The 18459-nt window shown below is 37.5% G+C and overlaps 1 protein-coding gene across 3 annotated transcripts in view; it reads right to left on the bottom strand.

Annotated features, from left to right (window-relative positions):
• The window catches only part of Sema2a (Semaphorin 2a), a 559198-nt gene that overhangs the window by 67502 nt on the left and 473237 nt on the right, over positions 1–18459 (bottom strand). For all 3 annotated transcript variants that reach the window (XM_072003211.1, XM_072003203.1, XM_072003191.1), the window contains one exon: positions 6481–6568. In XM_072003211.1, the coding sequence (XP_071859312.1) occupies positions 6481–6568 (88 nt within the window). The remainder of the gene's footprint in view (positions 1–6480; positions 6569–18459) is intronic.

The raw sequence follows: 18459 nt of genomic DNA on the forward strand, positions 1-18459 counted from the left end.
TAATGGGTATCACCTTTCTAATTAACGAGCAACGATGCTCGTACGTAGTATCGATCCTATGCTGACGATACAACAAGGTAAAAAGGGATCATAAAGGATAAAGGGAAGAGGGACGAAGGGAATCATGATGGGGTACGGTTAGGAACATGTGCAGGACGCGAGCCGTGCGACACGAGCAATTCGCATGAAGCGAAAGTGTGATCGTTCGCCACTTATCACCATCAACGACGATCTGAAACGTGCGTCGATTACACACCTCCCCCTTTTCCTCTTTTTTTATTCTTCTTTTTTTCCCTCCTTTTTTTGACCTTTATTTCGTTCTTCTATTTTTCCTGCTCTTGCTCGCTTTTTCGTTCATTGTTTTCACTTACACACACACAAACACATACACACACATCTGTACCGGCATTTTTCCTCGACGGTTTACCCTAGCTGGCATCGACGATGCACGAGCGCGTGTGGTTCTTAGGCGGCGAGGAAAAATTTATTATCACGGGCCAAGAGGTCGAGGCATTATCGAGCAATTTGTTTTGAGGTATCGATTTAACTCCATCGCCCCTTTCCTTTGTCCATTTTTCCAAGCGGAAACGCTTATCTTTTTTATTTTTCATTCCATCGACACGATCTATTATGCTACCATACTGTGTTTTATGAAATAGCCTGACCACAGCACGTTGTTTTTCTCCATTTCGCATGAATCGCATTGAACTGAAGCGCTAGAACCAATTGTAATTTCACTGAGCGTAATTGTTCTATTGAGATTGACGTTCGTAAATAATTCAAATAAATCGTTATACATTTGACATGCATGTTTATTTTACTCGTGACATTTTTCACCTGTCACATATTTTTACAGGAATTCAAATGTAAGGATATTTGTGGCACGCCATTGTCGAAGTTTTAGGATTGGCAAAATTAATCAGAATAGTTTACGGTTAGGCGAAACTCGTGTACATTAATTGTTACTAGGTCTACGTTTGCTAACACCGAGGTTACTAATTGCAGTGTGGCTCATTATCGAACTAATATTGGATTTCGTAATTCGAGGGAAGTAGGTAATTAACACGTCAGTATTTTTCTATAGAAACGACAGGAATTGTACTTTTATGAAAAAGAACGTGTCGATCGATGAGGAGGCAAATATTTCTAAGTTGTTATTAGCGTTCAATACAACAAAATTTGTTGATTCAATTTTTTAATTGAAAGATAAATTTTCTTTGACAGATTCCACTTTTAATTCTATAGGATAAAGTGGCGAAATATGTATATTCACATAGGTAACAAAAATTGACAAGACATAAACCGCTTTTATAATAATTGATAATAATTTCATTTTCATCTTAATACACGCAATTAATAATTATCATGTTCATATTGAAATTACAAAAGTTTCAACCACCCATGTTCTAAATTTATAATATTGACCTATATTCTACGATTTCCACCTGCAGGCAATCTCAAATATAAGGATTCTATCAAAAGGGAGCACCACGGAAACGATTTTCATCATAAGAATGTATCACTTATAAATCATCGATCTACCCCTTTACAAAGAATATCACCCTGGAGCCCTACAACTACCTTTCAAATTTAAAAAATTCTGTACAATAGTAACGATTCTACCTTCACAATAGCTTATTAAAAAAAAAAAAAAAAAAAAAGAAAAAAAGAAGAAAAGAAACCGCATCGAATCCAATCTCAACGTAGCAATTTATCATTTACACCAGGTCATCGATCACCCCATTTTCAAAGAATATCATCTGGAAATCCAATTAACCGGCTCGCGAACGATTAACAGTATCGCTCAGTGGGAAACCGGGCACAATTCGCTTTTTACAAAGCGCGGAATCGACTCGAATTTGCGAATAACGCGCTGCGTTTTATCCGGAGCCTTTTAATTAAACTACGCCCCCACAGCTGAGAGGGCGGTACGCTGATGTTCCGTCTGAAATCGAGAGTCACATCATTGAAACGCCGCGTTCTCGGGGATCATAGAGCTTAATCGTTTCGCATCATTGGAAAAGGAATGTCGGAATCGTTTTCCTTTTGCGCGAGGATTCTTATCGGAATTCGATATTGCGGGAGGGGTGGCTGCGTGTGCAGGTGGATAGTCGAAGGGAAACTAGAAACGAGGCCATGGAACGAAGCCAGAAAACAGGAAACGTTAAACTCCTGCTCGCTCTTGCTCGTTGGAAAATGCAATTTATCGTAAGTCGCGTTTTTACCTTTTCACCCCTTATGCGCTTTGGTACGCGCAGGCGCTCCCGTCTTGTTACCAGGACGAAGGGAATCGTTTTTAAAAGGAAGGATCTTACGCGCTTGTCATTTCTTACCTCGTCGTCGCCTTTATCCGATTTATTCTCCCCGTTCGTAATCCCGTTTCCTCCACCTTTGAGAGAATCTCATCCTCGGTCCTCTCGTTTTGACTGAAATTATTTCGCACCCCGCGCGTGTCACGCGTTCGCTGCCGCGTGTAATAAGGTTACGTTCGTTTGGAAATCTTGAGAACTGTACTGGGGCTTTCGGTTTATTCGATTCTCAGGTCGACGAGAATTTGAATGTTATCTTGTTTCGCTAAATTTCTTATTTTTGAGCGACAATATATCAATAGTATATTGCAACGTTTCTTTTTTTATCTAAGTGTAGTTAGTATGTAATAGAATTAGAAAAAAAGGATAAAAAACAATGAAAGGAGATGTTCAATTTGTATACAATTTTGTGGAATAATGAAAGGAATAGATCACGGAATTAGCACATAGAATGAATAATACAAATCGATGCATAAATGGAATACAGAGCACAAGTCTAAGAACAATTTTAAATGAATCCTTTTTTAATTCCAATTTCATTAACATTGTCAAAGATGATAATAACTCACGGGACGTTGTACTGAATAAAATTGAAAATGGAAAATAAACGCAGCCGACATAAATTTTAATGTTAATTTTTGCATAACAACATCGAACAATCATCGATATACAGTTTGTGTAAAAATGAATTTATCGAGACAGTAAATTTAATAGATTATTCGTGGATGCGCTTTGAAATTCAATATCTATCAGTTGTTCCGGAATTACCTATTACATTTACATAATGCTACTTTATTGAACACCGCCAGGATTAAACCTTCATTATTCCGACTATTTAGCAAATGGACCACACAAGCACCGACAGATATGTTAAATATCAGCAAAATAAATCGTCCCCGAGAATACCTTGTGATCCGTTCTAGTACAATGATCACGATTTGTATTTGTAATTCCAACAAAACGTAATACGATCCCGGTAAAATGGTCCTAATAATCATAAGATAGCAATTCCTAATGAGATTTTCATCCATTTACCATTATAAATAATAGCAGATGTAAATTAAATTTCTACTAGATCAAAAACATGCTTAAAAATGTACTATGACGAGAATATATCGTAATTATACTTCTACGTGTAACATATTTTTATTTACAATCGAATTTATGAAAACGAATGCTTTTTAATATTTCTTCACTTTTACATAAAACAGTTTGTATATAGCCACTATGCATAATGCACGTGTATTGTAAAATGGTAAAAAGATTTTTGAAATATTATGTTCTTACAGTATATAGAAGTTTCTTGCTTAATCCACTCTATTCGATATGCACCCTTCGCTAGCTATAGCTATTGTAAGCCAGATAAATAAATCATAACACAAGCATACACTTTATGCTATTGAAATCAAAAGTACGCTTTTCCCGAACGTTGATCTATTACTCTTATAAGATACCCTTATAAGATCTTACTTAAAACTGTATCTTTTAGTACCCTTTGCAAACTCAATTACAGATTACATACGTTACATTTAATTCTAAATAATATTCAAAAATAAAGTGGTAGAATTCGCTTCAACCAACTTGATTAAATATTAACTTCATCAAGAAACAACACATTACTATTAATTTGGTTTTTTGCTTCACATGTAACAACCACACAGTTTCATCTATCTGCTAAAACATAAAGCACGACATAATTTTTCTGTCGCAATAAATATATTACACGACTTCTTATTTTTGGCTCGTATAGGAGACGTTCTTCTGGTTTGTGTATCTGGCTATGTCTTTCAGAGACGCGTTGCCCTGGTGACCTCTCCATTACCAGGGCCGTGTAGCATTTTGCTGGCATTTACGAAATTAAGAAGGGAGGCTCACAAAGGAAAACGCGAGTGAATGGCCGGCAGGATAGTAACGCGGGGGAAAGAAAAGGTTGGAACCGAATCAAGAAATAATACTCGTATAGTAATGATGCAGTGTTCCCTGTCAAAATCTCTTTATCCATTCCAGACGAAGCAACCCCCTGTTCCGTTCCCTCAACGACGACCTTCGTTCTAAAGGAGAAAAGATAGCCACCATTAGAATATTGTATTACCACCATACGACGATGGCGCAAGAGATTCGTGCTTTGCTTGCTACAACGAAGAGTATTCGAGTTGACAACGAAAGATATTTTGGCTCACGACTAAGATTACTATACCGATTTATTATTTCTCTTCTATTACTTTATTCAAACAAGATATTTTTAATTTTGATCTCATTACTAATCCAAGAATATTCAGAAATAATAATTTATAACAAATTTACAGTAAAAATGATAGTAAATTTTATATTATTAAAAGAAACGTAAGCGTGTTTTATTTTATTATAAATATCATCTTAATATAAATATCCAAGAATGGAAGAATTTTTGATAGAGATAATTAACTCTACTAATTTATAAAATCGAGAAAGGCAACTAATTTGTGGAAAAGGCTAGCTCTAACTACATAAATTTCGAGCCTCGCTCTCTCTCTATTTATATCAGTAATACGGTCTACTCAAAGTAATCAACAAATTTGAATATATTAACATGAATATTCCAGGCGTATAATTTCGCTGAATTAAATCTCGCCAATTAAGAGCCATCGTCCGCAAAAACAATTTTACGTCTCGATTACATGTAATCGTTGAGGATATTTCTTCATTCACTTGAATGTTAAGATTAATCGGAAATGTTCTTTAAAAAGTAGCAAAGGAATTTAATCCGCTCTTTCGTCTTTCGTTCCAGAGTTTCCGCCGTGCCCCGAAGGTCTCAGTAAATTACCTTTCTGCAAATTGAAACGTTTAGCAAACGAAACCTAGCCATTCCCCTCGTGTACAGAGGAACGACCCGGTACATAAACGCGGGTATATATTTCAGTGCTCGAGCTAAGAGTGCGTGCAAATACCGCAGAAAAGGGCCCGATTACGAAAAGGAGTGCACGAACGCGAAGCTTGCGTGAGTATGTTATGACGACGAAGCGAAACAGAAAGTTAAACAATCGACTTGACGAGAACTAAATTATTATACACAATTTCCCTTTTATTAAATGAATATTAATATATAATCTACATATGTATTTTTATATGATTGATTGTTATTGTTATCGCAAACCCAATTCTATAAAATTTATGAAATTTTTCACAGCTGATTAGTCGGATTTATTCGATTGATTATAATTTTATTGTTTTTAATTCAACTCGACTGATTAAACATTTATTATCAATCAAATTCATTCGAAATAACTCTCAAAGAATCTACAGGAAAAATAAAAATTTCGATTATTGTGCTATTAAAACGAAAAATATAAAAACAGAATGAGGTACAGTTTCGAATACTTTTCTCGCTTGACGATATTTTTAATCACCTTCAATAACAGCTTACTTTTTTCTACCTTAAACGAGCAAACTTCACGATTCCGCTGGAAATAATCTAAAGCGGAATAGCCAACCAACTGTTCGCCAACCCTCTCTGTCAATCATTCCGCAACGTACGGAGAGCTTGGTCGAGACAGGGCGAACGCACGAAACATTTCACGCGTGACCTAGTTACGCCATCGAACGGAACGTTACTTTTCATTTCAATCTCGAATGCGGGATAAATAACGAGCAAAATTGCACGCCGATTCAGTGCGCACGCGCGTCGATATAAGGCCTCGAATAAAAAACAATCTGTCGTTGAACGTTGCACGGCCGATAGGTCGAAAGGGGTGTGTGGAAATAGGGGACGACGGCGAGAGGGGTAGCAATTCGGTGCAATCAGCGCGACGATAATTATCATGGCGAAAGCCGGCGTGTATCAGCATCCCTGTAATACACAGAGTATTTCAAAACATGGATTATACGATGTTCGACGTCACCGAGAAATTTAATCAATCGTCACGCTTCCATCCCCTCTTGCGTTCGCATTCCGTGCAGAATTTTAATCACGAGAATCATAAAAATCCGTTTCGCGGCACGTACACACACGTATACCCGCCTCCATCCTTCCATTTTATCCAGCGAGGTCCCGCTTCTGGCACTTTGACGACGAATGAAGCGCAACTTTTACCGAGACAGGATTTTCATTCTACGACATTTTATTATGTGAGAAAAAGCGATGAACGCGGAGCCGGTTTGCGGGTTAGTACGGAAGGGAAGAAACAGTACTTACATAGCGCCGACGTATAGGGCGTCCCTCTTACTGTCCAGGTACAACGTCCTGTAATACAGCATCCCGCAGCTGAATTCCCTCACGTGTTCTGCAAGCAAAAGTAAACAAAGAGATTAAACACTGAGCAACGAAAGGTGGACCTCGAGGAAATTCATTTCTCTGGCCGCTGCGCGCCTCGCCTGACGGATCGTTAGATTTTCATTATGACTTTTATAATAACGCTCGCCGTTTGTTCTCCTCGTTCTCTCGTTCGCGTTGCTCTATCTTCTGCTCTCTTTTCATTTCGCATCTCGCAGTAAGCCGAGCAAAGCCAACAGGCGACTTATATCGCCGTCATAAAACTCGTTAGAATTACACGACACGTAACAACGTGACATTTCTCGTTTCATCGACTGGGTGGCGGTTTTATTGCGGAACGGGGGCGACGTGAACATCGAAGCAGCAAATGGACCTCAATTGGCGGAGACGGGGACTCGGCCGTGCAAATGTTCTCGAGTAAAACGTCAATTAAGGTTATTAAGGATGAATGGCAGCTTATGCGTGAGTGTGGAGCTACCGAACCGGTAATATGACGGAACATTTTGGATTTACTTTAGTACGATCATAATCGAGTCTCCGGGGAATCAAAGCAAGATTATGTATACGCAATCTTGAGCTTTCAGATGCTAGATTCTAGGGTTCGAGGATCCTAGGCTCTGGAGTCTAACAAAGGTCTAGGATCTGAGCTCTGTAAAATCGATTTTGAAGGTTCTGGGATCGTAGAGGTTGGAGGTTTTAAAGTGCTGAACTTTGAGAATTATAAGGTTTAGGGCTTGGATTTTATAGTCTGAAGTTCAATAAATTTGGGTACCACAACACTTGGATGAAAGCAATTTTACACACTTCATAAATATTGCAGGTATTTAATATTACACGTTCTTTTAATGAGATTAAGGTTACTAAGATTATGCAAAGATCGTGCTACTTTACACTAGGACCTTGTTTCTTGCTGCATCAAAAGATAATGTTACGAGACACTTGGTTCCGATATTCTTTGATCGTAAAGTCGAGACAGCATTAATTCACGAGCGTACGGTTCGTGCACGCGCAAGGAAGCATCGGGCGATAAAAATTTCACTGTACCATCGACAAAGAAAAATCGTACGACCTGAAATATAGCCGGCTTTTAGAACGTGCTTAACCAAAGTATTGAATTAATCTCGAATCTTAAAACGTACCGGCAAACGAATTTATCCCTCTTTGAAACGCTCGAGGAATAACTCGTAAACGAAAGAAGTTTCACGATCTAGCGATCGTGAAAGAGGCGTATAGCATACGCGACGAATATAAATCGTCGAAATCGCAGCTACGAGTCATGCCGAGCGGGGAAACTTCGAATTATACCATGCTAAAAAATTGGATTCATCACTTTGCTTTCGCCTTTTTATAAAGAAAAATATCCGTAAGATGCGCGGGAGTGCGCGGCTATTTTTCACAACATTAAGTCAAGCCAGCAATCATTTAGGAGCGCGCGCTCCTGCACAGTTCTCTTGGGTAAAAGTCGTAAGGGACGTTCGTACCATCCTCTCGCTATACTCTTCGCCACCATCCCCCACACCTTTCACAAACACCCTTTTCACCCTCTATCTCGTCGGCCGACACTGATCTGCTTAACATATGAAAGAAAGCCGCCCTTTCCTAAATATACTCGTTCTCCACTCTAGACTAACAGAGCGCGAACAATACTATATTTTATGCGGTATCAGAAGGGGCTGACGTCGAATGAAAGGGGTCCAAGTGTGGCGTCGCTGCACAGACACACGAGCCTCTCTTTTTTCTCTCTATCTTTCTCATGTTTACACCGGCACCGAACGATTCTAGCTGACTCTCGTTCCCTTCACGAGTTCTTTGCCCGCGAGCCCATGAATGAATGCAAAAACCTGATCTCTCGTCCTTTATCTCCCGACCAAGTGGCGTAGCGATGCGGTCGAGCTTAATACGAGGCTAACTCGAATTGATGTTCATTGGTGGATCCGGTAACAATAGTACTTTTGTACGAGTGTAATAGATCGTTACGTATATCTACTCGGCTCATCGAGCTTTTTAATCGTGGATTATAACCTGAATTTCAATCACGAATGGCCAAGATTGAACTCTTCAAGCAGATAGTTCGAGATTTTTCAAGATAGTATACCGATATTAATCATATAGTTTTATCCTTCCTCAAACTTGTAATTTTCATGTTCTCTCAATTCTTTAATTGCTTCTCTGCACGAGAGATTTTCTACATTTAAGAACAATTAATAATTAAACGAAGTAGGTTTCGATATACACTTCGATACGAAAAGGAAAATTAGTGTTACCATATAGAGATTTTCTCATCATCCACTAATACAAAAAATCCCTCAAAAAAAATTCCAAAAATTCATCAAATTATTAATAGCTATACGTTCGTTTGAATTGGCATAACCGTGTTCATTAAAAAATCAATGAAATCTTGGAAACACGAGGGGTAAGCCTATTTTATAAAATATCAGAATGAACTGGTCTTCGATTCATCGAACTAATTATTCTATCCGTTCTAATCATTCTAACTTGAAATCTGTTATCAAATATCGATCATAATAGAAACACCGGCATTTCTACATATATCGTGCTCGCTATAAATCCTGAATGCACTAAAGCTAACACGCAGAAAATACACTTAGACCATCAAAACACTCGGCGTCAATAAAATTCGGAAAAGCTGGATACGCTGGAACGTTTTTGCAGTATACCTTCCGAAGCGCAACATCGGCACGCAGTTCGTTAGATCGGCGCGGATAAACCGCGGCGGCCCAGGGCCGTATCGTCCTCCCGGGGAAGACTGAAAATTTATATTCCCTCGCAAATACGACGGTTCGTTTTTCCGGCTCGTCAGCGAGGGCCAGCAGTGCGTTCGTCGCGCGCATTATTCCGATTTTATTGCCGTAATAAAATCGTATCGCATCGCGTGCATAGAAGATGATGTCTGCACCTGCCGCTCGTTCGGTCAGTTGATATAACTGCATCGTTCTCCACATTCGTTCGAACGCTTCTATTTTCGACCAGACATAAAATCGTTTTCTTCCTCGGTGATCTTCGCGGTAGTCGCTGAGGTCAGCCAACTTTCGCCAACTTTATCAAACCTCGACCATTGCTACAAGATTGTTCGTGGCGCTGTGAGTTCCAGAGTTCTTGAGGTTACTGGTTCGATCGTACATCAGCGTTGAAATTAACCCTTGCCGATTTATAAACCAGGCATCTCGTAGTTTTGATCGTACGAAGATTTGAAAGACATATTTTGAGAATATAAGCATACGTGGTTTGTTTTTCATTATGTTTTAATTAATGTTAAAACTGCTTATATATATTTGATAAAAAATCATTCAAAGGTCAATAGCTTGTGAGTGAAAACTAACCTGCAAAATTTCTGTGAAAATTATTAGGAATTGATTATTTTCAATCACTTTGGTGATTCGTAGATTCAGCGTAAATTAATTCCGGGGAGCAGAAAAGTTATTAATGTTAATCGTAGTGGATTTTGGAAAGAAATTTATTTAAGTTCTCTGTATTCAATCGAAGAGAAAAAATGCTTTTGCGAACAATGAATGCGGAGGACTTAATTTTACGCTCGGTTTGAATAAAGAAATAGCACGATTCGAATTTTGTTTCTATTTCTATGTCCTATTTGATAGCATTCGTGTTCACTTCATGCTAAGGTTGTTAATTTCCCTGATTTTCATTGTCTACATATTAATAACTATACAAACAAATAATTTTGCATAAGAAATTATTGTAAATTCTTGCGAAAACTGTTCGTATAATTTACAACTGTCGATCAATGAATCGAAAGTATTAACAGGAAATATGACTCGATATTAGCTGCAAACTGCTCGTTCAAATAATTACTAATAATCTCTGTAACGGAGCATCGTACCAGCATTTCGGTGTTTGCGTATTTATCGAGGAAATAATACACTAAGCGGCGAATGTAGATCACTAATTACCAAATATTTGCAAGAACCTTTGCTTGCCAAAATTGCCACGATCGTTTAGAACAGCTATATGTAATTCGTCAAATTCTGTATAATCGTGCAATTAGAACCGAAATTCGAAGCTTTAATAATTTTACCATCCGTTAGAAGTGTAAACATCTTTCAAATAATAACCCAATACATCAAAATAAAAATGTAAAATATATCGCAATAGTTTATAATATAGAAAAATAAATATAATTTCAAATGAATCGAGTAATTTTTAACTTTCTAATGATAGAAATTTTTAATCGAGGGATGATCCGATTAATCGCAAGATAAAACTGATGAGGAAAGTGAATTATATTAATTTTGAGACTCTGACAATAGGCTGCTTTCATTTAAACAAAACTAACGACTTCCACAGACCATTTATTACACACTTGTGTGCCATTAAAAACACCGTAGATGCGATTATTTACTGTAAATTGCCTTCGAGTGGTCGAAAAAGAGCCTTTAGGTATCGCGGGACGATAAGATCGTTCCTCTGGGGTTGTTAACGCAGAGAGATAACGCTAAACGAGCCCGGGACCGGAAACTATCCATTTGAATTCGGTGGTTCCGGCAGTGGGTTAATTCGCTTAAGCGGTATTTCTCAATTAACCGAGTCGATGTCGCTTCGTTTTCTCTTCCCTTCTGTTTTTCGTCTGCCATTGTCGGCCCTCGCGAGCCCTCGTAATCGCGTTCGCTAGACTCGATACGAAAGAAAAGCCTGCTCGACTCCGTTAACCACGACAAACGAGATGCTATCGTTAAAACGCGGCCACTCTATCTTCCCTTCGACCCCGAACTGTCCGTTCATGTAATTTTTTATCATTACTCGACTCGCTAAAGGCGGCCAGACCTTTCGCTGCGACGTTACGTACGCGCGTTCACCAGACGATTGATGATAGATGCTTAGGCTTCTAACGAATTGTCTAATGGATCACTAACTTGTGTGTGCCATGAAAGATAGATTGCAAGTTAGAGTACCGGCAGCCATGTATTTTCAAAATGTAGGTCTCGTTTGATTACCTTGACGAACATGTCAAAGTGTGAACACTCCTCTCCATTAGTCAACCAGATGTTGACAATGAGTGTCATTAACATTAGCAGATTTGGAGCGGAGACAGATTAATGCATTAGAGATGTTAAGTGAATTGTTCGATGGTGTTCCAGTGGTAATTTTTATTAGAGACAGGTAGAAGTGGTAGTTCTTTTATGTGATTTTGATGAAGGATGACGTTGGACCGATTCTCTTTCAAGATGTATTCACGTACGTTATGGACATGATACGTAGAACAGCCTATGACGATATGGCAGTGAAACTTTTTATTGTTAAATTTTCTATGCACTCCTAAACATCACGTACGTATCTTTTTTATTTCGATAATCAAAAGTTAACAAAAGTTAATATGACACAAGTTAAACGACCATTTCTTCTTTAGAATGCTCAAAGTATTCGATAACCGACAGACAAAAATGTTAAAATGTTGCCAAAATAATGCAAATATTTCTATGATATTAAAACGTATAAATTTTTCAATGATGGATTCGATAATTCCAGGAAAAAATCGAAATGATATCGAAAAAAATCCGGTCGAGTAAAAATTTAACCCGCACGGTCGATTAAAGAAAAAAGAGGAAAAAGCGAAAGAACCCAATATGAGAGCATTCATAGTCGAATGATTTCACGCGTCAGAAAGATCGGAACTATTAAAGTCACTCGGACCGTGAAAAAAAATTGTTTCGTCGATCGTCCCTTTTTCCAACGCTAACGATACAAAAAAAAAAAAAAGAAATAAAAGAGAAGAATTCACGGGTGCGATTTTAAACGGGGACGAAGGAAAATTGGGATCTCGCCTGCTTCAATTTCTTTCGAAACTTTGTTCTCGAAGCGGATTGACCGTCCGACGGAACAGAGAAAATCCAAGTATGAACAATCAATACTCGCGAGAGGCACGGACGAAGCTTTTTCCACCGTCTCTCTCCAATTTCAAAGAACTCGATCCTCACGAGAGACCGTCATCGCCCAGGGAACTCGTCGGACGAACTGAATTCGCGCGCATATTTTACTTTTCCCTTGGTTCACGCGCACACGGATACTCGACATGTCGAAAACGAGCGTACCATCCTGTTGCACGCGTGCACAGTTTATGAACAGAGGCTGGTCATTACTTGTTATTGCACAGGGATTCGAGTACTTTCTGCTTTAATTACACGAGCCTTGGCCGCGCTTCCAATTCGAACGATTTTAGTGTCTTTGCTCGTCGCTTTGCAAATGGGGAAACCCTGAAATTCCATGCCGACCTCGTTCGATTTTTAACAATTTGGAAGTACAAATTATCCAGCTAAATTTCAGATCGTTTGTCCCTCTGTAAATTATCTTGATGATCAGACAATTGTTATAATTAAAACCGTGTCTTACGATTGCTTTAGTAACTACTTAAATCAGGTATTCATCGGGATAATACTATGTCGGATGCAATTTGGAAGTATTCAATACAATACAATACGTAATTTGTACTGAACTCTGTCGTTTTGCAATTTCTATATGTCAATTTTGCTTTTGTTTCAGAAAGATCGAACAGAAAGATATTCAATGTTTTTTAACGTAAAACTGAAACGAGAAATCACGTATATTAAAAATATTTCAAACTTGTAAAATTGTTTAATGGTGAAAGGAACACAATTAGATAAAAAATGACCGTGACTAAGGAAATGTAGCTAGATAAATAATTCGCAATCCGTACCAAGGGGAGAATTAAAAATTAGAGTACAAAGTAAACTTTCCTTCTATTTAACACTGGAACTACCACACCAGTTAAATTAACTGGTTTTACAATTTTATTTTAAAATTTCTACTGCATGTTATATTTTTTTCCATTATATTACAATGATGTAATGACTTTTGCAACGAGAACTACAAGAATAATATAATGAATTTTATTTTGTTTTTCATGTATTCAAACTGAAAATAAGTTGGTATCAAAGCTACTTATATCAATATCTGACAAAATGATTGGTACTTGTCAAAGTGTAAAAGAATCCTGCAATCTGTTTATCGAACCCCAATTAACCAGTTTCCTCGTTTTGTACAACTTCCCAAACGTTTTTAAAATTTTTACCGCGTATCATTCGATATGATGATATCAGTTATCAGGAAAATTCCGGATTGATCGCTAGATCGCTAGATGCTAACACTAGAAATACCACAGCAGCAAAATGACTGGTTCGAACCCTCATTTAGGGGTCATGGTCCCAGACGGATTAATAATACCAAAAATGTACTACATAACATGGTATTGCTTCTGTAAGAAAGTAATAAATCAATAAATATAAAAATATTCTATTATTACGTATTTTTTAAAGATCAGTCATTTTGACGCGTTTTGGTAGAAATAGCTTCGATAGCTTAACTATCGGTAGTTTTAATGTTAATCGGAACCATACCTCAATCACGAATATATGATTCAGTACCATAAGGCAAGGAGTTAATAATATAAATGAAAAACAAAAGCGAAAACATTTAAAATCGTTGCAAAGTGCAGAAACAAACGATCCGAAACTAAGTGTTGCTAACGAAACGGAAATTTCATGCATTTGTTACGCTATTCTGAACACAACTGTTTAAAGATCGTTGAAAAACGCTTGATCTACTTTCGGTTGAACCCCTTGCGTATACAGTGATCTTCCGTAGATTCCTCGGAAAACTGAAAGCTGCGGAAATAGCTGGATATCGATATCGTTAACAGAGTGAAACGCGATCATGCGTTCGAAACGAAGTTAACACGGTTTCGCAAGATGAATCTGGGTCACGTTTTTCCTTATGCGGCTGTAAATTTTCGCTCTACAAAATCTGGCACTGCGCGCAACACGCGTGCATTCTGGTGATCGAAACGGTTTTCAGGATACTTCCATTGCGGGTAATGAAAACGAGATTGAATCTGCCCTGGTGAAATTATATGTTTTTGTTGTTCGTATGTTTCCATTGATTTTATAAATTTTTTTTTAATGTTCCGTACGGATGTTGTGTTACAAGTAAACTTGATACGGAAGATATAAAAAAACATATAAATAAAAATATTATTAATAACAATGTAACGATGTATCTCTCGCCATGTTCGAGGAAATACTCCAGAAAACTGTCTGACAAATTTTGTTTTTACTACTTCAGCTTCGAATCATCTACTCGCACCATTTGTGTGAATAATATGATTTATATTAAAATACGATATCAAATGATACACATGACACATTGTAAAAATGGAACGTGGAATTATAATACATGGAACAATATCCCACACCAAATTGAATTCGACAGAGTACAACATCAGAGTTATGTGAACGAGAAGCCGAAAATTTTCATAAGTTTCATTCCTCCATCTCTAAACGACGTTTTGAAACGCCTCATTTCTTCACGAACCGTATCGGAATAAACGTTCCCTAGAAAGTGCTTCGAATTTAATAAATCGATTCGTATCCCCGCTAACGCGACCTCGAAGTATGGTTCGTGGTGATATTAAAATCGCGGGGGCGATATTTCTACTAATAATCTCAGCATGCGGAAGGCAATGGAGGGCGATTTATTCCTTGAAAGCGTGGAAAATCAATTCGATCGATTGTTGAACATAATTAGCCTATATTATTGCAAAGTAATGCGAATTTATTGCAGAATGTTTATGCAATATAGCTGGCATATTTATGGCTGATCGATGATTCTAATTCCAGTAGAACGAGCTCATTATCTGCAATTACGGCCAATAATTTCTTCAATCAATTTCTCTAGAATACCTAAAACATCCGACACTCTTTCACTTCCATCGCTTACAAAAATCGCTTTAATATCTTCATCGATAACTTTAAATCTCTGATGCCGAGAATATTAAACAAAACTATAATATTTCTTGCTACAATTTCATTTATATTTTCATATTGCCACAGTCATATCAAAAAATCATCCTTTTATCGTGTAACCATCGAAACGCAAGTTACGGTCGAGCAACGATAAATTATTATTTCAGTGTTGTTCCGCTTTATTACGTTGCCTCTCCGGAAATCTCGCAGAGAAAAATTGAAACTAATGCTCCCTTGAAAGTGGGCGCACGTAGAAGCGCAAACAACCGATTCACCCGGACGTCATCGAGGCTTTCACGCAAGCTCGGTAGATCCCCGTTAAGCTCCCGGGGAACGCGAATGGCGATGTGAACGGGCGTTTCGAACGCTGGCCTCCCTTGTCGAGTCGTCACATACATGTTCACGCGTCATACTATCCTCTGTCTAGTTTTACGTGTTTATACGTGCGACGCCTTATCGGCACGCAGACGGATCGCGTGCCACGTGCAGTAAGAACAGTAGCGACGGAAATTTCTCTCGTTCGGCTTTTCGACGCGCGGAATTCACTTGCAATTGAATAGTTTCACCTATGCGATCGATACTTTCGCTGAATTTACGCTACGATGATATGGCGTGTTATTTGAGTTTCTTGGAAGCCAAGTTGACCAACTCCATTCCTCGACTATCTCTGAATTTTATCATTTAAGTATATAAACTGGTATTTAATATCTCGGAAAGTAAATCTATTTATCACAAGCGAATAGTATCAGGAGATGTAAGACAGGTGAATAAACTCTACTTGAAGTGAGCTACACGAAGCTACATCTAACTAAACGAAGGTTTATAGTTCTATTTTTTTACTTAGCTAAGACTAATGTCTATCGTAAAATCATTTCCTTGAAATAAGAAGTTCTATTTGAAATATGTTTCTAAATAAGGAATAATTTAGCAGACTATTGCGTAGACAATTATAATGGATCATGCTAATATTATATACTATTAAGATACATACGAAATAAGTTCTTGCCTTTACTTACAATTGTCTGTACAAATCAAACGCGTGGCATTATTTTCTTTACTTAATACGCAAGTATACTATAATATTACTGTATACATTCCCATCAGAACCTTCATTTATCCATATTTAAAAAACAAATTCATCACATTCATAACCCTCATCGCTATCTTGCGTTAAAAAAGAAATGAACGTAATATACAAAACTATAATTGAAAATAAATTTAAAGCTATGCTAATGCGATAGACGATAATACACATGACGTATGCTATGGGATTCACTCGATAGTGACTTTATCAGCGTCATCTTATCATGGAAAAAGCGGATTTCGCGACACGTGCGCCTGGAATGACCCTATTCCGTGACCCTTCGCATTCGTCTTCTTTCGAAATGCGAGACCATAACGAAACGTAGCCGCGATTGAATAAAGTTAGGCGCCCTAACCCGCTCTCACAATGTCAGATTAGGTATGCGATCGTTCTCCTTTTTTTTCACGTTCGCCTGGCTTCGTTCCAGCCGGCACCGGCATATGGCCACGGAAGATTACGAGGGTACAGCCACCACCGTGTCCAATTTCCAACGTTATTATTATTTTAATCCCCCGAGTTCAGCAAGGTGTCTGTCTGATGTCACACATCTCACACAGGTCAATGTAAAAACACCTATTCAACTGTATGTAAGAATAACATTCTGAATTTTTGAGATCAAAAAGCTGAGTTCAGAACACGATATGTATTTGAAATAACATAGTTTGTTTAAAAATCCATGAAAAACAAGGAAACTCTGTATGAAACTGGAGTTTCATTCGTGCTTATGATACACACGATGCATGAATGGATGTCGTTCTATTTTTCTTTTATACCATCTTCATACTTTCTTTTAGACCATCGTACATTTTTGTATTTGAATGTATACAGACATTCTAAAAAGAATATAGTAAATGGAATATAATATTTATTCCATTAGCTAATTAACAATCCTTTCAGTATTTTTAATGAAGATAAAATTTTCGTTCCTTATCGTCTTATACAGTTCTAATACTATTCATAAATAATATTAATAAATTTAGCAAACTTTTCTCCAAAAGTAATCTAACTTCATTGTAAACTATCTTTGTAAAATAATCATTAACAGTTTATACGATCGTAAATTAAAAATAATAAAACGATACTCGATCCAATTCCGACACATAAAGTAGCAAAATGTCGTGCTATTATGTTCAAGGACAATTTTTTACATTTGAATAAAAATTAACGTTTCTGAATCGCTTTCGAAGCAAGGATACAGTGTATAGGATAAAATTGTTTATTTAACGCCTGTCCTCTCTCTGTCTCCCTCTCTCTCTTTTACAATTTATAATTTACTTTAGACTAAAGTTCGCGCGACATTCGTATTTTCCTCACTTTTCGCATTATTCTGTGAAAATGATAGGCGAAGGTAGACGAGTCGCGATAGTTTGCGCGAAGTTCAAATTAACTGAAATCGAGTGGATCGCAAACGAACGATAAAAGATAAGGGGACAGGGAACTTCGGGCCTTCCGGTTATCTCGATCGCTCGCGTTTCAGTTCGCAAAACGTTCACAGCACTGCGACACTTCCTTCTGCAACGTGTGTTCGAGATCGTATCGGTGTAAATTATTCCGTCGACCGTTTCGAAGGCGTCGATTGAAAGTTTCTTCAAGAAAATGTGGATTTTCCCTTGCAACTTCACGCCTGATCTTGATCGAATTCACTTCCAACTTAATTATTCGCATTTCAATTGTAATTCAAGTGATAAATTACGTATCAAGCGAAATATTCTTTTACTTAGAAAGTCTCTTCCAAGATTGCGACAATCTTTCATTCATAGTAAATTTCGAGTTACGAAAGAAATATTTTTTGTGAAACTTGTATTACTTTAATGAAGAGAACAAATCTGTATTTTATATATTCCAGTAGCAAATTGTTCGTGAAATATTCCACGGAACGTGGAAATAAAGTTTAGGATTATGAGTAAAGATTTACTGCATTGCCACTAATAGATCTAGTTAAGTTAAAAACCCGAAGCAATCAAACTAAAACTCAAAGTAGGTGTTTAAAGATATACTAGGTTTTAAAAGAGCCATGGAAATCAT

Source organism: Bombus fervidus, chromosome 1 (assembly GCF_041682495.2).
Source record: "Bombus fervidus isolate BK054 chromosome 1, iyBomFerv1, whole genome shotgun sequence".
In the NCBI taxonomy this organism is placed as follows: Eukaryota; Metazoa; Arthropoda; class Insecta; order Hymenoptera; family Apidae; genus Bombus; species Bombus fervidus.